The sequence below is a fragment of the Neofelis nebulosa genome, chromosome 18 (genome assembly GCF_028018385.1).
Source record: "Neofelis nebulosa isolate mNeoNeb1 chromosome 18, mNeoNeb1.pri, whole genome shotgun sequence".
NCBI classification, from domain to species: domain Eukaryota; kingdom Metazoa; phylum Chordata; class Mammalia; order Carnivora; family Felidae; genus Neofelis; species Neofelis nebulosa.
Window position 1 is genome coordinate 22,377,847 of NC_080799.1, and position 23,653 is coordinate 22,401,499.

The following is a 23,653-nucleotide window of genomic DNA, read 5'->3' on the forward strand; positions in this document are numbered from 1 at the left end:
TGTCTTATGCCTACTTTTTTGGACCTGAACCCAACAAACAGTTCTGTGTTGGAGCTCTGGTTGTTTCTATGCGGTCTGTGTCCTTGGACCAGTCTTTTTAATTGCCTTCTATTTCAGTTTCCTCACTTAAGGAGATCGACTGTGGTGGGCATCTTCACAGTCTTGCCCCTGTTCATCTTCTGTGGTCCTTTGCCTAGAATTTTCGGTGTTGGTTTTCCATTGAAATCAAAGTGGTGGTTTTGTATGTTTATATATTACATGTATATACTGAGAAAAGAAATGAATATGGTCATGAAGCAGACAACAAGCTTCTTTCTTTGTCCTTTACCTGAGGTTACTGTCAGCTGAGCTTCCTTGTACTCTCTTGGTCTCCTGTATGAGGACCTTCCTTCCTTCTGTTCTTTTTTTTCTCTTTCAAAAAATTAAACAAAATTTTTTTTAATTATTTATTTGTTTATTTTTTAATTTACATGCAAGCGAGTTAGCATATAGCGCAACAATGATTTCAGGAGTAGATTCCAGTGATTCATCCCCTATGTATAACGCCCAGTGCTCATCCCAACAGGTGTCTTCCTTATGCCCCTTCCCCATTTAGCCCATCCCCCCCTCCCGCAACCCCTCCAGCAACCCTGTTTGTTCTCTGTATTTAAGAGTCTCTTATGTTTTGTCCCCCTCCCTGTTTTTATATTATTTTTGCTACCCTTCCCTTATGTTCGTCTGTTTTGTGTCTTAAATTCCTCATATGAGTGAAGTCACATGATGTTTGTCTTTCTCTAATTTTGCTTAGCATAATAATACCTTCTAGTTCCATCCGTGTAGTTGCAAATGGCAAGATTTCATTCTTTTTGATTCTTTTTGATTGCCGAGTAATACTCCATTGTGTGTGTGTGTGTGTGTGTGTGTGTGTGTGTGTGTACACACCACATCATCTTTATCCATTCATCTGGAGGCCCTTCCTTTCTGGGTGTGGGCTCTTGGACTATGGGAGTCAGTGTCCTTTGAGGTCCAGGAAGAAGCAGATTTGAGCATTGGGCAGAGGGGCAGGAAGCTAGAAGGTGTTCTGTGCAGTTTACTGTAGGCTGGGCTGCCTATCGTAAATGGGCAGGGTGCACTCCAGGGTCAGGAGCTGGCGGTAGTAGGGGAGTTCTTTGGGGTAAGACTTAAGAATAAGAAATGAAGTGCCCTCAAGAGACAGTTTTAAGTTCTCATCTGGTCATTAACAGTGTGATCATACTTTATCATGGTTTAATTATCTGCAAAGCTGGAAAACGTTCTTTCCTCTTGTCTAGAGGGTTATGAGTGTACTCAGTATTTTTGCCTTTTGTTTCTAAAATTCAGAGGGGTGCCTGGCTGGCTCAGTTGGCGGAGCATCTGACTCTTGGTGTCAGGGTCGTGAGTTCGAGCCCCATGTTGAGTATAGAGATTACTTAAAAAAAATTTCATAAGAAATTTTAGTACTGGTCATCATATATTGAAGGAATAGTAATAAGACAAAGGTGGTGTTAGTATCTTTCTATAAGCATCTCCTCTCTCTTGTTTCTTGTCCTGCATTTTTTCTTTCACTGAAGTGTCCCACCACAGCCCCTCTGGCCACTAGTGCTCAGCAGGTGTTTGCCTCCGGCGTTGCTCCCCTCACTGTGGTGTCCCCTCTGAGCATCTGATTTCTGTCTTCCTGGTCCTCTTACTGCATCCTTAGCAGTTCCTTCTGGGCCTTGCATTTTCATCCCGCCCCCTTTTCCTAAAACAGTGCCTGGGGTGGTGTGGCACCGGGGAACGGGGCTCTACACCAGGAGTCTGAAGTTCCACATTCTGGTTCTCTTTCTGTTCCTTATCTTTTCATCTTGCTCAGGTGACTTTGCTTTGGAGCCTTGGTTTCTTTTCTTTTTTTTTTTTTTTTAAAATATGTTTTTATTTATTTTTGAGAGAAAGACAGCACAAGCAGGGGAGGGGCAGAGAGAGAGGGAAACACGGAATCCGAAGCAGGCTCCAGGCTCTGAGCTGTCAGTACAGAGCCCGACGCGGGGCTCGAACTCACAGACTGTGAGATCATGACCTGAGCTGAAGTCTGACGCTTAACCGACTGAGCCACCCAGGCGCCCCCCAAAAGCACTTCCTGATCAGCTATGTTCTGTGGAGGAGAACATGGGTGTTTTTAAACCTAGGAAGGCCAACTGAGTGATTGACTCAGCAAGCTGAAGCCAGGGAAGACTCCCATTTCCTGGCTGTGCAAATTGAGTGCCTGTCTACAAGCTACTTATATTATTTCCACGTGGCTTATTGTTTTCTGTGCTTATTCTTCTGGTTCACTTCATGTCATGGACATCCTGGATTTTGCAAAGGATGAAGTGGAGACAGGAAATGGTCATTTTCTTTTCAGAGGATGGCCCTGTCAGGTCCTGATTGTCAGTTCCAAGGCAACCCTGTGAGTTGTGAGGTTGGACTCTGCCCCAGTCTGCCCCGGAAAAAGTTAGCTTTCTGTCTCAGACTGCGTACAGAACTCCCATCTCCTGCTACCACCCAATGGGCAAATCCCACACATGCCCTTATAAGCCTCTGGATTTCCTTGTGGATCCGAGATGGAAGGAAACTGATCCAAGAAGATGATGGTCTTACTTCTTTCCCTATCTGATCCTGCCGCCCAACATTGCTTCAATGAAGCAATCACAAAACCAAAGAGCTCTTATAGGTAGCAAGAAATTGAGTGGATATAGAAGGGATTGGCGGGGGGGGGGGGGGGCACAAGTTGAAATTGAATATGCGTGAGAAGGACTAGACGTTGGAGAATGTAGTGCCTGGAGTTTACATGAAATAGAATCTCAAGGCTCTTGAGGAATCAGAGCGCAATGAGTCAGGCACTAGACCCTACAGAGACTTGTTCTTCTCTCCTCACTTTGTCTTTGTCAATACCTGGTTAGAGGTTGCTCTTAGCCCATTGGACACCCCTCCTTCTGCAGATGAGATCATGCCTGAGAGTCAGACTTAAGCTAATTTTCAGTCTGTTATGTAGAAAGACTGCAGATGTTACTTTTCTAACTTTCAAATATGTAAACTTGTCACCTTCAGAACCATCGAAACTTACTTCTGGTTTCCTAATGATATGTAGAAGGAGCATTTACTGGGGTGGGGGGGGGTGGTAAAGGGATCTGGTTTGAATAAATCATGTCCCTGGATCTCAATTTCTTTTCCTCTAAAACAGATTTGAATGGGATGATCTGTAAGAGTCCTCCCCATCGATCTCAGATTTAAAGATTGGTGTCTGCTTGGCTTATTTTGTAATTAAGTTTGTCCTGCATAGAATCTCCCTAATGATATGTTCCATGGCACCTTTGTCTTGTTAGGTTCACCAGGGCCCAGTCATTTGAAAGATTGCAGTTGTGGTTACCAGGAAGTGGAGGGAATCTAGGCTTCGGGTTGTACCATTCTGATGGAAATAAACACTGGTGGGGATGTTTCTAAGGAGGAGCTGCATTAAGTAATTTCATTGTCTGGATTTCTTTTGCATCATAGCCTACTCATGAAGGTTACTTCTCTTGTTTGGATATCTGGACGCTCTTCCTGGACTATCTGACAAGTAAAATTAAAAGCCGTCTGGGAGACAAGGAAGCAGTTCTCAACAGGTAAACCTCAGAAACACTGATAAATAGAAATAGACATTTTTGCGTTCTTCTTGTGGCTTAAAGGGACAGCCAGGCCGTCAGACCTCTTCAGTGAAACTGGGTCACACAAGTTGGGTAGGTAGTAATGTCATTGAGCATTTTCATATATTTTTTTCCCCCTTTAAATATTTCATTTTCTTAAAACATTTTATTTTCTGATTAAAAATGTAATTTGTATAGTTCTTCAGCTGTGATAACTGTCTCAAGGGTTTGTTTTTAAGTGGCCCTTATTTTAGAGATTAAAAACTGAAGTATTTATTGGATGGATGAAATGATAGGATGTCTGGGATTTGCCTTAAAATAATCCACTGGGATAGAGGGAAAGGAGGGTCGGCCGTTTGTTGATAATTGATGTTGACCTTTATTGATGGTAACTTGGGGTTCATTATTATGCTAGCTCCTTTTGTATGTGTGTGAAAATTTCCTAAATAAAGTAGTAAATACCTGCTGTGAAAAATAAGTATTTTAAAAACTAGGAAAAGATAGAAAAATATAAAGAAAAGATATCCATAATCCCACAGTCCAGCGATAATTACTTTTGTACTTTCTATTGTATTTATTTCTATTTTATTTATTTATTTAATTAAAAAAAATGTTTATTTATTTTAGAGAGAGAGCGCGAGTAGGGGAGGGGCAGAGAGAGGGAGACACAGAATCTGAAGCTGGCTCCAGGCTCCGAGCTGTCAGCACAGAGCCAGATGCAGGGCTTGAACCCACGAACTCCGAGATCGTGACCTGAGCTGAAGTCGGATGCTTAACCGATTGATCCACCCAGGCGCCACTCTATTGTATTTTTTAAAAAACAGAAAATGGGGAAATGTTTTTCCCCTTATGTTCCTCAAGGTCATTTTTCTTGCTTGCAGGCAGAAAGTGTAGTTCCTGTCCACCATAGTTATTTAGTTAAGAAGTGAAATATTGAGCTAATGAATCTAGAACGCTTGGCACATTACGAATGCTCGCTCAGTAGATGGCATCAGTGGCTGGTGGTGAGTGAACACCCCTTCCTAGCAATGTGCCCCGTGGGGGGCGGCGAGGAGAATCCTGGCCTGGGAAGAGATCGGACCCTCTGGAAACCCACCCTCGTATTGGTGAAGTTTTAATGAGTTTTTATAATCTTAAACTGAATATTTGCATTTCAAGTTAAAAATCTGCACTTTTGTTCCCAAACATTATTTGTGTGATTGCAAAATAGCTTGCAAGTTGCTTTGTTGTCAGGTCAGATGTGCTTTGTGGGTGTATATTCGTGTATCCGAAACTCTTACACAACAGTAGATCCTGTTTTTGGTGATTTTGCCAACTAAAAGTTAGTTAATTGTGTTTTTGAATGAGATTCTTCAAAGGAAAGGTATTTTTGCCTTATTCTCTATTTCGTATGCTGAACAGTTGGGTCCTGTAGTTCCGGGACTGTGCTTGATTTTGCTATGTTTAGTGGGAGATTTGACATCTCACGCTTGTTGGAAGAATAAACTGAGGAAATGATTAATATGAAAATGCTTTTTAAAGCACAGTACAAAAGTGTTTTAGGTGTGGAGAATATGGTTCCATTGAGAAAATCTGCAGAGTGTAGTATTAAATAGATTTTAGTATTAATCTGGCAGATTATTGGTGTTAAAGATACCCTTGTGCACACCAACCTACCAACAGAAGGAGCAGTGGTATACAATTTAAATTCCTTTTCTGCTTCATGGGAGCAGTGTTACTTTTGGTCAAGTTATATGCTGATCACATTTCCTCTTGCAAAACGTGCATGTTGACCTCTCTCTCAGGATGGTTAGGATTCAAGGAAATCACATATATAAAATGCCTGGCACAGTATTTAGCCTGTATTAGGCACTCAGTAAATGGTCCCAGCGATGACTGCAACCACGATAATAAGTAGTAGAAGACGCTGCCATCGGACTGTGGTGGTGACCATGGAGTTCAGTGACCAGGGCCCCCCAGGTGGCCTAAAGGCCTTTTAGTCCACCTTCAGATGTTGACCTGTCTGCCTAGGCATCTGTCATCTGATGTCACTGGGTTGGCAGGGGTGATGGCTGATCACTTTCAACACTAGGAATTTTTTTTTGATGTTTATTTATTTTGAGAGAGAGTGTATGAGTAAGAGAGGGAGAGGGAGAGGGAGGGAGGGAAGGAGGGAGGGAGGGAAGGAGGGAGGGGGAGAGAGAGAGAGAGAGAGAGAGAGAGAGAGAGAGAGAGAGAGAGAGAAAGAGAAAGAATATGAATCCCAAGTGGGCTCTGTGCTGTCAACACAGAGCCCAACGATTTGGGGCTCAATCTCAAAAACCATGAGGTGAAACCTGAGCTGAAATCAAGCACAGGACGCTTAACTGACTGAGCCACCCACATGTCCCTAAGAATTTTTTTTATTGATCATTTGATTATCATCCTAAATGAGGCTTTCTAATTCTTTATGACTTTTTTTAATGTTTATTTTTGAGAGAGAGAGAGAGAGAGAGAGACAGTGTGAGTAGGGGAGGGACAGAGAGAGGGGGAGACACAGAATTCGAAGCAGGCTCCAGGCGCTGAGCTGTCAGCACAGAGCCCGATGCAGGGCTCGAACCCATGGACCAGACCACAAGATCATGGCCTGAGCTGAAGTTAGACTGAGCCACCCAGGTGCCCCTATGACTTTTTTTTTTTCCCCCAAACATACACTTACAACACTTTTAAGCCCTTGAAAAACAAAAAAAGCCTTGAAATCTTCAAAGCTGGTCTGGGGTTTTTTGCTATTAGTTAACCATCACCAGGGAACTGTTTATTGAGCAGATACCACCTAGTATCTGGGTTACAGATTACAAAGAGGGCTGTATAAGGTAGTCCGCTGAGGGGCACAAAGAAAATAGTTGAATTTTAACGTCTATATTTTTCCGGTCACCTCTTAAACACTGTATATTTATGCAGGTGTGCGCTCAAGTCCTTAAATGAAAGTTTTGAAGTGTGGCAACCACTGTTCTAGGTTCTAAGAGACCCTGATACGTCAGAGATGTGCTGTTTCACAAAAGTAGTTGATAAAGACCACTGGCTACTGGTCGTGACCCACTCATTTTAACTAAAGCACGTAAATGTGATCAAATGTTTTTCGGCTGATGAAATGCATCTGAAAGAAGTTGAGGTGCTCTTGGAATCACATTTGTGGCTTAAGCCAGAATTTCAGAAGCAATTGATGTTGCAGGAACTCGTCAAGAATGTTTTCTTGGTGTCTTAAATGGGAAACGTAGGTGTGGTTAAGTCACTCAGTTCCTGTCCCTTGCGGTTTACAGGTTTTGCATCATCCATCACAACAAAGTGGTGTAGGCATTGTAGGCTACAAATTTAGAAGCACAAATGTACATGAGTTTATTTTTGGACCTAGGAGCTTGGAAATTGGAGCTCCTCATGTTCCTCACTCAGTGAGAATGCTCCAGAGTTTCTTGATCAGAGCTGCTGGGGACTCGGGTCCCTCTGTCCGAGGACTGTGTTCTGTAACTTAGCAGAACAAAGCCGCTGCTGGAGCTCGTGGTCCGGGTTGGCCATCTTCAGGTGGTGGTTTGGGAAGACCTGAATTTCAGTTTCCTTTTCCTCCGTTGGACTCTGGGGAAGGTTGTGCCGACTTACAGGTTGTTGAGTAAACGAAGTGAACCGGTGCGTGTCGAGTAGCTTGGCCGACAGTAGGTGTTCGGTGAAGAACTGATTCTCTTCTGCTCGCTCCCTCTCACTCCCTTCTCTCTGTGCTTGTCACTGTGAGAGGAGCCACCTGTGTAGGAACTTCTTGCAGGAAGAGGAGGAAACCTGAAGGGAGTTAAGCAACCTCTAAAGTTCTCGAGTCATGTCCTGTGACCGCTTCGTCGTGAGAGTGCTGGCCAGGACCAGCCACAGAGCGGCCAGGGATCCCGAGTGACACCGGGTTGGACTGTAAACACATGTGGGCGAGCGTGAGAACAATTGCCGCCCTTTGTTTCCGGGTGGGTTTTCTGCTTAACAAAAAGGAAGTGCCGTTGTGACCCGTGACATTTTGATACACTTAATAAAAGGTGTCAACTAGGTTTGTTTCAGGGCTCCGGTCGTTTCCTAGCTCCTAGGAAGAGAAATTCATGCTGTTGACGGCCCTAGAGAGCAAGTGAATGGGGTCTCAGTGACTTCAAAATTGGGCCGGCATCCCACCCCTGTCCTTTGTAGCCCTGTCTCACTTGGACTTTTGTCTGTTTGTTGCCTGCATTTATTCATGTTTTTGTTCATTTGTTCTTTCACCGTCCTTTGTTTACTGAACACCTACTCTGTAGTTGTCCTAACGTGTGCAGTTTTATTTAACTCAGAAGTTGGGGTGCTTCGGAATCACATTTGTGGCTCCAGTCACAGAGGTCTGTAGGTTTATGACCGTTGCATGTTTAAACATTTAATGCTACACATTTCTCTCTGAGTACTGCTTTGGCTTCATCCAAAAAAATTTTTAAGTTTATTTTTGAGAGAGAGAGAGAGAGAGAGAGAGAGGATGCTCAGAGAGAGAGAGGGAGGCCCAGAATCTGAAGCAGGCTCCAGGCTCTGAGCTGTCAGCCCAGAGCCCGACGCGGGGCCCAAACCCACGAGCCGTGAGATCATGACCTGAGCTGAAGCTAGATGCTTAACCAAGTGAGCCATACAGGCACCCCTCACCGAAGGTATTTTCTAATTTCTCTTGGGGTTTCCTCTTTGCTGTTTAACTTCCAGATATTGGAGGTTCTCCATCTGTCTTGTTACCATATTCTAGTTACCATGATCTGCAAACGTAGTTTGTGTTCTTTTTAATTTCAGTTCTTTTTAATTTGTTAAGGTTTGTTTTATGACTTAGTTTTCTTGGTGATTGTTCATCGCGCACTTGAAAAGAGTGTGTATTCTGCTCTTGTCGGATGGGGTGTTGTGTAGATGTCGGTTAGGTCGGGTTGGCAGGTGGCATTTCTGTGTGTCCTCTGTCATGTTCAGTCAGTGACCGGGAGAGAGGTAAGCTCCCCGTGTGTAATTGTGGGTTTACCAATGTCTCCTCTCAGCCCTTATCAGTTTTTGCTTCATTTATTTTGAGACTCTGTTGTTAGTTTCCCACAAATTTAGTTTCCCTTTTCAGTATGTTTGTTTGACTCTCTGTCTTTATCTGAGGTTTTTAAGAGGTTGCTCTGGTATTACAATATGTCTACTTTTCCTTTTAGCCTTTCACCACTGAGAGTGTATGTGGAAGAAGCCTTGTCACCACATAGATCCTTTTGCCCTCCCTTTATACTGAAGTTGCCACACGTTTTATGTCTATATACGTGGACAACCCCAGCAGACAGTGTTTTATTTTTGCCTTCATCCATCATTCATATTTCAAAGATCTTAAGAGGAGAGAAATAGTCTGGAGAACACTAGAGAAATGGTATTTACCCAGACATTTGCCAATTTCTTGCTTTTGTCCTTCGTCCTTAAAGTTCCAGGTTTCCTTCCTATGATCATTTACTTACTGTATTAACGAGCTTGGGCTGTCCTGACAAAATACCACAGGCCGGGTGGCTTAAACAGCGGGAATTTACTTTGTCACAGTTCTGGAGACTGGAAGTCCCGGCTCAAGGTGCTGGCAGGTTCACTTCCTGGTGAGGACTCTTCCTGGCTTGCAGACTCTTGCCTTCTCCGTGTCCTCATGTGGCCCTTCTGTGCTTGCACGGGAGAGCGAGTGGCACGCATGCACTCTCCCCTGCCACTTTCTCTTCATGTAAGGCCACTGTCCCGTTGGATAGGGTCCCACCCTTATGACCTCACGTAACCTCTGTTCCCATTTTATAGGCCTTCTCTCCAAGTACAGTCACACGGGGGATAGGGCTTCAACATAAGAATTTCCAGTGGACCCAGTTCAATTCAGTGCCTAGCACCCCCTGCCCGAAGAACATTACGGAGGATGGTTATACCAGCTGCCTTAAAAGTCTTTGATAATTCCAGGGTACTGGCGTCTTGAGGTTGGCTTCTGTTGATCGTCTTTCCCTTGATTAATGGTCAGTGTCTCCTCATTCTTTGTATGCTGACTAGTATCTCGAATGCTTTTACCTCTTTATTTGAACCAGCTTTAGGCATGGCTTCCGTCACCACGGTCACCTTATGCTCAGAGATGCTGCATGTTGAGACCTCGCACTCGCAACGCCAGGTAGCGGGAATGAGAAGGGGAGAGTTGGACAAAAGGCTCTTGTCCGGAGGCTCTGCCCTGTGACTCCTCTTAGCATGTCCTCGACCACTGCCATCTGCGAGGGAGGCTGGGAAATGTGGTCTTCCACTTGGCCTCAGTGCCCAGTGTTGTCTTGCTGAGGAGGAAAGGAAGAATGGGTCTTGGGTAGGGAGCCGGAGTCTGCCACACCCGAATACTCTGCCCACCTTCACCAGCCACTTGGGGAGAGCAGTTACTACCTGAGTGTGTTTAGCCTGGTTCCTGGTTGGGGTCCATTTTCTATGGGATAAGCTTTTTTTGCAGCCAGAGCTGCTAACTGCCGGTAGGGGTTTAGGTCTAATTTAGGGTTATTCTGTGCATTTTACAAAGTCTTTAAAGTCCCTTTTGAGCTCAGCAGGACAACTTGTAGATGATGGGTTTCATCTGTCCTCTGGTCTGAAGTGGATGTTCTTTCCTAGCAAAATTGTGAAAATGCACTGGTCCGTCGTAGTGATTTATAGCATAAAACTTGTGTAACTAACTTTAGGAATTTATGTCTGAGCACATGGCAAATATAAGCTCCAGGCTTAAGTGTTTGATCTTACCTTTCTCTGAAGTCGACTGAAATAGGATTTTGAGTCTGCTGGCAATTCTTCCCACAGACGTTGCCTATTTTGTGAGTGATCTTCCCTGCCAGCGTTAGTTTCTGGGCGGCCTTGCTTGGTTGCCCGTCCAGCCTGGGTTGTTAAGTCATTTGCAAACACTGCGGGGAGGGGTGGTCAGTGTTTCTGTCTTCGTGAAAAAAAGAACTCTTGTGCCCACCAGACTCTGCAGTGTGACAGCATAGGAGGATTTCCAAGTAGTCTCGAGACTGTGTACAGAGTCGTCACAAGGGTTGTAGCAGACTAGATGGACTGACTGTATTTGATCTTGGCCCTGGATTCCTTTTAGCTGTGGTTAGCTTGTCTGGTACTCACCTGTGTTGGATTAGATGGTTCATTAGGTAGAGTCCTGTCAGGAGAATGGACACCACACTTAATTGTTTTAAGAATTCGGTGTAAGAGATTGACGGAACCGGTGTTGGAGGGCTGGAAGAGTGAGAAGGAGACACCAAGATTCAGCAGATGAGAACTACAGGAGGCAGCCCACCCCCAGGGCTGAAGGAAAAGAGTGGAGCTGTTCAAATCTGGATCGCAGGGATGGGCCCCGTGCAGCTCAGGTCTCTGAAGAGAGGGCACCCAGGAGCTCGGCCAGACGGGGGGTGGAGGCTTGGAGCTGGTGCTCACTCCTGAGAGGACGGGGTGCGACCTGGCTGCTGCTGGCACCTCCGAGAGTGCATGCGGCTGGCTGTAGGAGTGTGAAAGCTGAAAGTAGGACCAGTTCTTACCTCCAGGTGACCGTCACTGGGGTGACACTGCCAGGGCAGCGAGCCCACCAGGAGAATGGCATCCCTGTGCTCCTGCTGCCTCTTGGTCTTCCTCCAGCGCCCCTGCTGCAGAGCCTCCAGGCAGAGGAGAGGTGTGCTCTGTGCAGCCTGGGCCCCGGCGTCACAAAGTGTGCGGCTGGATCGGCGCCGGACGCCTGACGCGAGTGCCCGGCTTTGTGAGTGGGAGCGGTCCCTGAGCCTGTCTTGGAAGCGTTTCGGGACAGACATTTAGGCTTCGGGATTTGTTCTTGAAAATTAGGGTTTGGTGGCCCTTGGGTGTGACTGCTGCATGTAACTTGGTGTTTTCGGAGGTAGGCTGTCATCACACGTGGGAAATAGCCAGGCCTGGAGCTTGAGGTGTTTCTTTGGAAGGGGCAGGGTTCCTCCAGACCTTTTCCATTTCTTCCTTTAGGTTTTAAGTGTTCTGACTGAAGGTTTTGGGGGAGTGAGCGGAGCAGGCTCGAAGACCATTGGTGGTTTATGCATAGAGAGGAGGGCATAGGATGTTGAGTTAGGGAGCCCCAGGTTCAAATCACCTAGCTTGGTGACCATGGGCAGTCTGTCTAACTTTTGTTAACTCTGGTTTCCTTGTCGGAGAAACACCAATAATATATCTACCTCTCACAGATGTTAAAAGGATTGAATCATGGAGTTGAACCTTCTATTGAATCGGTGTAAATTGATATTTATATATCATTACTTATAATCCCTCGGGCACCCGTTGAGAAAATAACTCAAGAGTATATGGTGAAAAGAATGCCAGGGGAGTGAAAAGAAGTATCTGTTTAACACAAAAGAAGGCATTAATGGAGGAGCTGAACAAAAGATACTGGCAGAAGTCCTTCCTTACCAGTAATTACATTAAACGTAAAGAATATAACGTCTCTAGTTTAAAAAGCAGTGATTAGCAGAATGGATTGAAAACACATGATCCCACTACATGTTGTCTATAAGAGACTCACTTCGGTTTCAAAGACACAAACAGGTTGAAAGTAAAAGGATAGAAAAAGCTATTCCATGTAGACAGTAACCAAAAGAGATTCAGGGCAGCTATGCTAGTGTCAGACAGAATAGACTTTAGGACAAGAGTGGCTGCCGGGGACAAAGGACATCGTCTAATGATAAAGGGTCCATCCGTCAAGAAGGTGTCTGGAACATAGCAAAATAAAGAAATACCCCTGCCTGCCACCGTTCCGCTCTCACATATGCACTTGCCAACCCGTAAGCTAAATCTAGTTCAGATACTGCTTGTATATGGTAATCCAGCAGGGACGCTGTTCTTCTTCAGAGCGTAGGAGGCCTTTTCAAAACCCAGGCTAAAGGCCTGCTGTCACCTGTTGTTGAATTTCTCCCTGCCGCATAGGTACGAAGACGCTCTAGTCCTCTTGCTCACGGAGGTGTTGAATCGAATCCAGTTCAGATACAACCAGGCCCAGTTGGAGGAGCTGGATGACGAGACTCTGGATGATGATGTAAGCGGCGTGGCCTAATCAACCGTAGTCATTGTCATTTTCGGTGTGAGTCCAAACGGAGACTTGGAACCTGTAAGCTCTCTGCTCTGGAGCCAGAGTAGTCTTACAGTTTGAATTGTGTGTTTGAACTTTACAGTTGACCTTGACCAGTGTGGGGCCTAGGGGTGCTGACGACCTGTGCAGTCGAAAATCCCAAGTATAACTTTTGGCTCCCCTAAAACTTAGCTGCTAACAGCCTGACTGTTCACCGGAAGCCTTATCGACAGTCGATTAACACATATTTTGTATGTTACGTGAGTTCTGTACCATATTCTTACCATAAAGTTAGCTGGAGAAAAGAAAATGTCATGAAGAAAATGGTAAGAGCAAATACATTTCCAGCGCTGTACTGTGTTTGTTGAAACAAAAAACCCTGTGTAAGTGAACATGCCCAGTTTAAACCTGTGTCATTCAAGGGCCAGCTATATATCCTACTCGTCTTTTGGGGTTTGTTAATTGTAAAAAGAAGTTGACAGACGTTTTTACCTGTATGAACTAGGGAGATAAGTAGAGACACCATATGCACAGTGAGAAATGGTTGAGCAAGGGCTCTGTATTGCCTTGCACCCACACCTCTGCTCCCCACTCCGGGCAACGAATAAAAACTAGCTAGATGCGGGGTGAGGGACAGGGCATAAAGAGCTCCTGAAAAGGTAAGGCTAGGATGAAAAGAAGTCTCTTTTGAGTATATTTTGTCAATCGGTATCTTAAAATCAATCTTGAGTTTATTGACACTCGTGTGCCCAACATGGGTAAGGCAAATGTGTTGAAGGACACAATTCCCATGTTCCTTTTTCTTTTTTTTTTTATTTTTTTTTTCAACGTTTTTTATTTATTTTTTTTTATTTTTGGGACAGAGAGAGACAGAGCATGAACGGGGAGGGGCAGAGAGAGAGGGAGACACAGAATCAGAAACAGGCTCCAGGCTCCGAGCCATCAGCCCGGAGCCCGATGCGGGGCTCGAACTCACGGACCGCGAGATCGTGACCTGGCTGAAGTCGGACGCTTAACCGACTGCGCCACCCAGGCGCCCCCCATGTTCCTTTTTCTTAAGCACCGTGCACTTTAGAATTTTCAAGTCACTGGTAGGGCTCTCAAAATAACTGTGACTGTGGCATGGCTGAGACCTTGAGGGTGGCCGTGTTTGGGTTAGAAAGAGCCTTGTACTTGGAACTCAGAGGCCTGGGTTTGAATCTCTGAAACCTTGGGCCACAAGGAGATAGAAGTCTGGGCCTTAGATTTCTCTGAGCTTCATTTTCTCCTCTCCCAAAAGGGAAGCGATGTGGCTGACTGGCCTGCGCTGACGGTTACATGACGGTAATGTGTGGAAGGGCTGGCTGCATGCCTGCTATGTCGTGGGTGCTCGGTAAACTTGAGCTTCGCTTCTCGTTAGCCGTACGATTTAGTTCAGTGCTTCTCACGTTGGAGCATGGGTAAAAATCGTTGGGACAGCTTGTTCAACAGACTTTGATTTAGGGGTGGGGGCCACAGAATCTACGTTTCCTACAAGGCCGTGGGAGATGCTGGTGCTACCGTGTCTGTGGACCGTACTTTGAGTGGCACTGACGCAGTCCGTTCTGCTAGGGACCTAGTAATGCACTGTTTCAGAAGGTAATGAACGAGCGACCAGTTCCTATAGCTGCGTTCTCATAGAGGGGCCTTGAGCATTTCACCAGTGGCTTTTTAAAAATCTCTGTGTCCCTGTGACCGTAGGGGGGAAAAAGTAGGTCATTCTCTCTGGATCATGTGCTGAGGAAACAGCTTTTTAGGAAACTAATTCATTGGACTTAAAAAAAAGATTCCAGGTTGGCCTTTTTAAAGTACCAAATGACCTGGTTCCGTCATTTGCCACTTCTTCGAGATTTTACGTCCGAGAGTGGACTTGAGGTTGAGGCTAGATGGGCAGGGAAGATGACAGGACTGCCTTTCCGGGAGAGCTGATCCTTCTGTGTTTCCCCCACAGCAGCAGACAGAGTGGCAGCGGTACTTACGCCAGAGCTTGGAGGTAGTGGCCAAAGTGATGGAGCTCCTTCCCACACACGCCTTCTCGACACTGGTAACTCACCATCGGGAGGGGAACGAAGAGCCTGATTCTCTCCCTGCACATGTAGCACGAGTAGTAAGGCTTTTTTGCTCACCGGTATTTTAAAATACATAGGTATACATTTTAAACAAAGAATAATGATGACCATCACCGACCTTCAAAGTTTAACAAATGCTGACATGTCCCCAAATATTTTAAATCCGCTTTTGGAAGCCCTGTTTTTCTTCCTGAACTCTCACATGTAATATGAATTTTACTGATGCCTTCAGGCCTGCATCAGTAGCTCAGAAACGACCAGGCCACGCAGAGGACTTCCTGCTAAAGATCGATTGCTGCAAAGTGAGCCTTTGTAAAGCCCGTCGCTAGCACTCTGCGTATATTCATGTGCTAGAATCTTAGTCCTAAGGACCGCTTTCCTTCACTCAGTGGTGCTTGTTATTTGGGGAGATTTCATTAAGCCTATCTCTTCTTCAAGGACAAGATGATTTGGGGGAGGGGGTCTTGTGTTCTCTTGTAGACAGTTCTGTTGTGTTTCGCCATCTGCCTTTCGTAGGGACCTGTCACATTGAAGTCTGATCTTTGTCCTAACGGTGAGTTAGCAGCTTTAGAAAGAAAAGATACTGATAGCTCTGGTTATGAGGGTCCTGTCTGCCAAATGAGTAAGGGAATCAGACTTCTAAAAAATTGGGCCTGTCTTTTCACTCTGCCGTGCACTTAAATAAGGCAGATTATCTGACAGTTCTTTCCAGAATAGGATTTCCCTTGGATTTGAAGGGAGATAGGTTCCGTCTTTAAGCTCTAGAAGGTGTAGATCATTTGGGGTTTGGTGTCCTCTTTTAGGAACCGTAATAGTCAAACCCAGCATCCATTGCTGTGTTTAGAAAAGAGTTATCTACCTGATAAGTTGTTGTTTTGCTTTGTTTTGTTTTTTTCTTTTCTGATTCCAAACATTAATTGGTGGTGTGAATTGTAGAAATTGTTGAAGGCAGGGCACTGAAGGGAGCCACTCCTTAGCTGGCAGTAAAGGTTCTCAGAGAAAAGGGTATTTTTAATCTGATGCCCCTCCCCACCCCCCATAGATCTTGTAATGTTTTAACGTTAAAATGCTGTTAAAAGTTGGACTTATGTTTGTTTTTTTTTTTTAATCTTTGTTTTTTTGTTTTCAGTTCCCAGTTCTTCAGGACAATTTAGAAGTTTATCTGGGTTTACAGCAGTTTATAGTTACTTCAGGGTCAGGTAAACTGGTTTTTATTTTCTAATTTAACCGACATTAAGAAAACTACCGGGCTAATATTTAATTATTGCCTTCTTTGCTGCCGCAACATGATTTCTCCACTGCCACCTCCCCGCCGCTCTGTCTCTCCCCACTCCTAAACGGAAAACTTTCTTAAAGAATCAATGACAAAAAGGAGCCGTGGGGGAGGTCAAGGATGAGGCTGTGACAGTGCATTCCGAACAGGTGTTTCGGTGAGAAAGAAGCAGCTGATTTGGAGCAAAGAGGGGGGACTTAGCGGGGGGGAAAAAGAAACAAAAAGCCATCAATTAGGCTATTTCCTTATGTCTTTGAAACCGGCAAGCACGCTAGGGAAAAATGGCTTTGGGCTTTGCTGCCGTGTGCTCTTTCCTCCCTGGCGTTAAGCAGTAAGAGGACCCAGGAGCGGCTCTGGAGTCGGCCGACCTGTGCGGGCACACGCCGACAGCTCGTGGCTGTTAACTCTCCTCCCGTAGCTGGCCCGCGGGAGGCCTGGCTGCAGCTGGCTGGGAAGACTTTGGGCTGCCCTTGGTAGGTGGCTTCACTCACCTGCTTGGGGTTTAGGGTCAGCAGTTTTTGGCCGTTTGGTTGATAACAATAACAGCTTCCGTGTGTAGAACACACGTCACACGCCAGGCACTGTATTCTTTGCCTACGCTGTCTTTGACTCTCTCACCTGTCCTGGTCTCCTGTTTTATGGAAGAGGAAATGGGTGTCCGGAGATGTCACTTTGTCCCAAGATGGTATAGTAGGGAAGGATTAGAAAGTTGAATGAACTAAAATGTGCCGTCCATTTTTTGCTAGCTAGTGGAAAACACCAAAAACTTCTTCTTGTGCCTGCAAATGCACCCGTGCTTCCCCGTATCCCCCCAGCCTCCCCCATCTTCTTCCCAGTGTTTTCCTTCCAGGAGTCCTGCCTGGCCCCGGCCCCCAGCCCCTCTACTGTGTAATTGTCTCAGCCTGGCACAGAGCCGCTCAGGGTATAGACCATCCCCTGGGCGAGCTTGTTATTCATGGCAGAGCCTCCACGAGAGGCTCTGTCTGGGGCTGCCCTTCTTGGTGGCCTGTGACGGTTTGTTTCCATGACTGTATTATTAGCTTCTAAGTAATCCGCTGGGCCCCAGGAGGTGGATGGGACTTGGCATGCCCCTAAGTTTGTAGATAGGTTAAGAACAGCTTACAAAGAACTTTAAAAAGATCACTTTTCAAAGCAAACATGCCTGTAAAATATGCTGTCAACATTAACAAAAATCATTTGACTGTATAAATGCTACAGATGTTTTCCAGCATCCATTCTTGGGGAAAATTGTACCCCGGTGGTCTCTCCCTCAGGGCCACTCATCAAATTAGAATGTACCCAGCATCCTAAAGACCCGGTCTTGATCTTATTCTCGATCTTTTAAGAAACTGAGCATGTACTCCTCCACCCCCCCCCCCCAAATTGACCCCTACATAAAGCTTACGTTGAGTCTGTCTTGAGGAGAAAAATCTGAGCGACTCCTAAATCCTTTTTCTGAGACATACTGGTAACTTAGAGTTTCTCATCCGAGAAGGATAATCTGATTTATTTTTTCCTGAATGAAATATCATATACCTGTTCTCACTGAAACCCGTTTACTGGCGGTTTCCCAGTGTGCCTGGCCTTTCCAGATCGTTTATAAATCTCATCCCTAGCACTGCTCCTTGGTGCATACTCCTCTCAGGCCAGAGAAATACTGTTTTAAAACGATCTCTCTTATCCGTGACGAAGCATTCCCCCATCCCTTAGTGGCTCCAAAGCCAAGTTTCCAATGCAAAGCCTATTAAAAAATGGAAACTCTGAATACATTTTGTTCCCTGGTTCCCATGGCCATCTAACCTCTCCGATAACCTCCATGCTGGATTAGCAGCCCTCCTGCCTCTTAACAGAAACTGTGGCATCTTCCTCTGAGAGGGTGGCCCCTCCATTCATGTGCTTTACTTCTCACCAGCTCTTAATTCTCGAATCTCCCCTGGAGGCTGTGTGGATGGGAGACTGACTGTTTACACCTGCTGTCCATCTTCCTGCCTCTACTTCCTCATTAGGACGGAGACAAGGCCTGAGGTCGCTGTGGCACCTCAGCGGCTGTGTGCGGGTCTTGCCCCTGGGAGGTCATCCTTCGCCCGCATTGCCGATCTTTCTCAACCGTCTGTGGTTTGAAAGATCCCACCTTTGGTTGTTGTGTCTCTTCTATTCTTTGTTCTGCTTGGCTTCATTTATGACCTACTTGTTCTCCCAGAGTAGAATTCCTCAAATGGGGATTTTCACATCTCTACCTCCGCAGCCCCCCCAACAAAAGAAGACTGAGTTATATTTAACATGAAGATGTTTTCTCCCCCGGGCATTGATTTGCCAGGGAGCTGTCCTTTGGACGTGGTAAAAAGCACATGCACCTAGATGGCTTCAGGGCGACTTGCTTGATGGAAGATCGCGCTTCAGTGTGGCCGCGATGTTTTCTGTCCCGCAAACCTCCATGTGGCAGTGATGTCCTTCTGAGGGTTCCCCTTTGCGGCTGTTCTTTGCTATTAGGCGGACATCCAAGCCTTAGCCAAATAGGAGGAGAAGGGGGTGGTTCTGAGCAGCTTTCTCAGTGGGAACTCAGGTGATTGCTTGCAGCATTTGGTGCTGCTGGCGGTGTGAAGGTTCTAGGCTCGGGGGTGGGCGCAGAGATTTTCATTTGGGGTGCCTCCTGCCTGTGTGCTTATGTGTCTTGCAGACGGTAGGCGAGCAGCAGTCGCAGTTTGCATTGACACGCGCTGTAGATGGTACGTGTGTCTTCAGTTGAATTATACGGAATTGCAGTTTTGTTCTGTCAGAAGTGGACACATATCAGCAGTTTCTTATGGTTCAAACTGATAGTTTAAAATCACAGCGGTCCTGAGCTGGTTTTCATTCCAAGTACTGCTCTTTGACAAATTCGGGCAGGTTTAGAAGGGAACGAGCAGGATGACAGGGATTCTCAGCCAGAGGGTGACACGGGAAACGAAGGGATGCAGGGGTGTATTTGAGCCGAGAGGAGAGTCTCTGTCTTTGCCTCTCCCCAAGGCTGCCATTCGTAAGCAGGCCTAGGCTCGTTTTGTGTTCTTCCCTCGGGGTGGGACCAGGGATGCCAATAAGGAATTGTGGGGGGAGGGACACTTTTTCTCTGTCGTTTCTGGCCAAGCTGTTTAAACATGGAGGACTCCCCGAAGAGGCTTGTGGGGAGAGGCTGGGAGGAGGCCCCGCACCGGCTGTAGCCGGGTGGACTCAGGAGCAGGCGGGGAGGCCTGCTCACAATGACTCCAGGACTGTTAGGACCCAGACGCCAGTGGAAACCCGATTCAGGGTGGTATCTTGGTTTGGTTTTTGTTTCCCTTCATGTCTTAAACTGTTCAAGAACCTCGTTCTTGGGTAAACCTAAGGGCACAAGAAGTTGGGAAGCAGTCGGCAGGGTGGAGAGCCTCGTGGGCGAGGGCGAGGCGATGAAGGTGCGCGGGGCGGGGCGGGCGAGTGCGGAGTCAGAATGTGTCCTCGCTGCCCCGGGGAGAGAAAGGCTGGTCTCTTTTCGGCCAGCCGACACTAGCAGCACCACACCCAGCTCCAGGGCAGATTTTTCTTAAGGCTTTGTTTCCCACAGCCCTAAAGCTTGGTGTGCAAAGGAAAACAGGTTTTAGTTTACCCTGGGAGTCAGTTATACAGCTGTAAGCCTGAAAATCCTTGACATTCAGAAAGTGCGTGATTGTGGTGCTTTTGTTAGCTGGGAGAAGGAGGAGAGGCAGCATTGTCTCTCGCATGATCAAAAATACCTCTTGGTTCTCTCCGTTTTGTGGGCTCATCTGGCTGGCGTGGGGTGGTCGTCCTCTTGCTCTGACCAGAGGAGCTGGCTCACCCTCCTTAGGCGCCCACCCCAGTGACCTTGGCAGGGTGCCTGCAGGCCGCGAATCCCACCGCTTGGTGTTTTCCTCACTGAGGCACTGCTCTCCGTGCGGGGCTGGGGGTGGAGGACCAGGTGAGGAAGGCAGGGGTGGGCCAAAGCTGGCCTTTGTCACCGGCTCTGTCCCTGTAAAGACCTTCCTTGATTTGCCCCTTCCTTTTGTCCTCCTGCTCCTGGGGATGTGACCCACACCTTTTTCCAAACCCATGTCTACCCTTGGGGGCTGTCACAGGTCTGTTTCTAGCCTCATCACGTGGAAGCCAGCGTAGGATCCGAGGCATCAAACTTGCCGCTTCATCCGGCAATTTCTTAGGTGTGCAGCCTTTACTGTGTGTCTCGCTACAGGTGTTGTTTATCCATAATCACGTTTAAATAATCAGGGGAACATTCCCAAGGGCAGTACGAGGACCTCAAGCTCCCCAAGCCTCCCTGTACTGCTCTAGTTTGCTCTGTGTTCGGTCGTATCTAATTCATTCGTTCGTTGTGGTCACTTCTTCCGTACCAGGCGCTGTGCAGAGCGTTAGCCACAGCCCCTCCCCGTGAAGGAGTTCATGGTCAGTGAGGAGACTTGTAGCTCATTAGTTTGTCTGCATGTGTACTTGAGGTGCCCTGGAGGGGGATGCAGGAAAGGAGGGAAGCACATTCCTTCTGTCGGGCAATGCGGAGAGAAGGTCTCCCAGAAGACGTGGTGGTTATATGAATCTGGAGAAGAGCATACAGGGCGTGAGTGGTCAGGGATGCAGTGGACAGTCTGGGCAGGGACCTGAGGCACTGGGGGTTAACAGTGGGTCCGGGTGAGATATTGGAACGGGGGTGGGGGTGGGGGAGGCAGTGAGGTCACGAGAGCCCTGGTGTTGATGGAGGCGGGGGGTGGGGGAGTGGGGTGGGCGGGAGGGGGGAGTGGTCCGGCTTCTCCTGCCTTAACTGGAAGAGCCCCAGGGGGTTTGACACTCGCTTAAGGGGAGCTGAGTCTGTAGGTCTGGGTTCTAGGAAGATGCTTGTGGGACACCACGGGAGCAGGGTTGCCCTTAGCCAGTTCCTCTCTTCTAACGGAGTAAACCCCTGAAATTGCCACAGGAGGGGGCTGGTATCTAGGGAGTGGTAGGATTTGTAGGTGCCCTGTGGGCAGGGAGGGGGCTCTTGCTGTTACTGCCCCTCCCTCCCTCCTTCCGACTGGATGGAGGAGAACTCTGTCCCAACTCAGAGCGCCCTCTCCTGGCTTGGCTCTTCTCACTGTCTTTTGTGGACCTTTGTGGGGAGAGGGGTCCGCAAGGCAAGGAGATGGGCTGAGTTGAAGATGTTTTTGTCCTTCATCTTTGCATCTAAATCACTCGGCTTGAAGAAATCGTGTGGAAAAGTAAGAAAGTCTCAGGCCGTAGAAAATCACAAGTTTTTTGTTACACCTATTTCTTAAAACATTGAAGGATGCTTCATAGTTCATTCTAACTTTGCCTTTACACTAGTGAATTTAATGGGAGCATTATTTTCCTCTTTAAGGAACCAGACTCAGAAGGGTTTGCTGAGGCCCGGAGCCAGCGGGTAGCAGGGCACCCGTCTTGTGAATCCAGGCCCCATGCCTTTATTCTAGACCGTGCTACCTGCAGACCGTCTGGGGTGGAGTGCCAGCTACCCCCGGTTCTTTGAACAGGGGTGAATCCTGTCAGCCCAGGGAGATTCCATTCTGTGTGACAGGCCACGTGCAGAAGGCAGGCAGGTTTGCAGCTGTAGAGGCTTAGCCTGGTTCTGCCCCAGAAATAGGACCCGCATTGGGCAGGTGGCTGGGCCTCCCTGTGTGGGTTTCCTTGGGTGGAAAATTGGTGGTGTCACTACCTCAGGGTCACAAGAGGAATGACGTCAGGTGCCCCGTCCATGTTGGCACACCAGGCCATGTGTCCCTCTTGTCTGCGCTCGCTGTCCGTCTCTCTGGCCCCGGGGTGCGTGTGGGTACAGGTTGAGGTGGAGGACTGGGCCCATTTTCCCAGCTCGTGTCTGGGAAGCAGCCTGTGAGTTGCTGTGTTTCAACAATTGGTTTTGCTAAATGTAGCTTGCCTGTAGGAGCTGTTGTCCGTAGCGGTAACGAAACGCGTCCTTCCCGTGGAAAACCGCCTGTGGTGTTACGTTCCAGGCCACAGGTTGAACATCACAGCGGAGAATGACTGCCGGCGACTGCACTGTTCCCTGAGAGACCTGAGTTCCCTCCTGCAGGCCGTGGGCCGGCTGGCCGAGTACTTCATCGGAGACGTGTTTGCGGCGCGGTTCAGCGATGCCCTCACCGTCGTGGAGAGGTAGGCCAGAGTGACGTCACGGCGCCGCTCCTTCTTGCGTGAGGGCGGCGTGCTGCCGGCTGTAAGGCGGGCGCGGAGCGGCCACCGGACCCCTCTGGACTTCAGGTCCCTCGCTGTGACGTGGAGGGGACCTGGTGCCTTGTAGCTTCTTGTGAGAGTTCACGAGATACGGCACTTAGCGCAGCGGCCGGGGGTTAGCAGCCTGTACGCGTAGGCCGTTCACTTCGGTGCAGATTGGGTCTGTGGATGAGAAGGCAGGGTTAGTCCCGGAAGAAGCCACGTGGGGTCAGTCTTCTGTCTCTGCCCACAGGTAAAGAGACACCGGGAAAGCCCTGGGAGTGGAAGGACAAACAGGTAGTCCGTCGGCATCTGGCAGCCAGGTGCTAGAGGTGGGACTTTTTCCAGCCCTGGGAGGGTCTTGAGGAGTTGAAGCTTGACCGGAGAGGTGGCTCCCAACCTCTCCACCACCAGGCTTCTGTCATTACCCCTCCCCTCGGGGCCCTCCTCGGGTTTATGGCTGCGTGTGTTGAGGACCGCTCCTGACTGCCCCATTCTCCCTGCGCCCCTGCCACGAACTCAGGCACTTAACGAGTCAGATGCTTCAATGTGTTTGGAGGTTCAGACTGTTTCAGGGTAACCGGCGGATTGATTAGATCAAAATTGGGCAGATGTGGGTCCAGCCCACAGTTGAGCCACCGGACTCTTTCACTGGCCCACTCGCCGTATCATTGATAACACGCCAAGCGAAACCAAGCCCCAAGCCTAGTGACTTGCGCACCAGAGTCTTCTTTAACTGTTACTCTTAGCTTAAAAGCAGAGAAGACAAAGAGTTTTGAATAAACCTTTAAAAGCCAGATTAATATCAATAAATAGTAAAAGTAGGGCGTGGTAGGAAACTTTCAAAGCGGTTTTGCACGTATCCTTTCATTCTTTACTTTGGGGGATGGGGATGTCACGTTCCCTGTGAGCCAACCGTGGCCCAGAGATGGTGAGTGCCTCTCTTCAGGCCACACTTCACAAGAGGGAGCACATGGGTTTTTGACCATCTTCCTGAGTCCAGATGCTGTGCTCTTGCCACACCACAGAGCTGTCACCTCCAGCATCCTCCTTCCTCGCTGTCCTGGGTGAGGCCTGTTCCCACTGCACTGACGGTTAGCGGAATGGGACGCGTTCTTCCTCCTTGAAATCTGTATCTTTTCAGAGTTCCGAGTTCCTGCGTCATTAGCTCATAGGTCCTTATATGTACATCTTTCTGTACTGCTTTTAGGTTTGAGGCTCAGTACTTACCGGTACTTTGCAGTCTTCTCTTCATTCAGAATAAAGTGTGAGAGAAGGCTCCTTGTTACGACTACTTGATCTTTGTAGCCGGTGTGATTAGCCGGCTTTTCACTCAGGCTCCACACAACAAACCTCCTAGCTAAACTGCTAC

The 23,653-nt window shown here is 47.6% G+C and overlaps 1 protein-coding gene across 9 annotated transcripts in view; it reads left to right on the plus strand.

Annotated features, from left to right (window-relative positions):
• Positions 1-23,653, plus strand: part of XPO6 (exportin 6) — a 104,038-nt gene that overhangs the window by 58,965 nt on the left and 21,420 nt on the right. For 4 of the 9 annotated variants that reach the window (XM_058711719.1, XM_058711715.1, XM_058711718.1 and 1 more), the window contains 5 exons: positions 3,508-3,617; positions 12,564-12,672; positions 14,675-14,830; positions 15,922-15,991; positions 22,065-22,224. In XM_058711719.1, coding sequence (XP_058567702.1) covers positions 3,508-3,617; positions 12,564-12,672; positions 14,675-14,830; positions 15,922-15,991; positions 22,065-22,224 — 605 coding nt within the window. The remainder of the gene's footprint in view (positions 1-3,507; positions 3,618-12,563; positions 12,673-14,674; positions 14,831-15,921; positions 15,992-22,064; positions 22,225-23,653) is intronic. The other 5 variants (XM_058711721.1, XM_058711723.1, XM_058711720.1 and 2 more) reach the window with 3 other exon arrangements.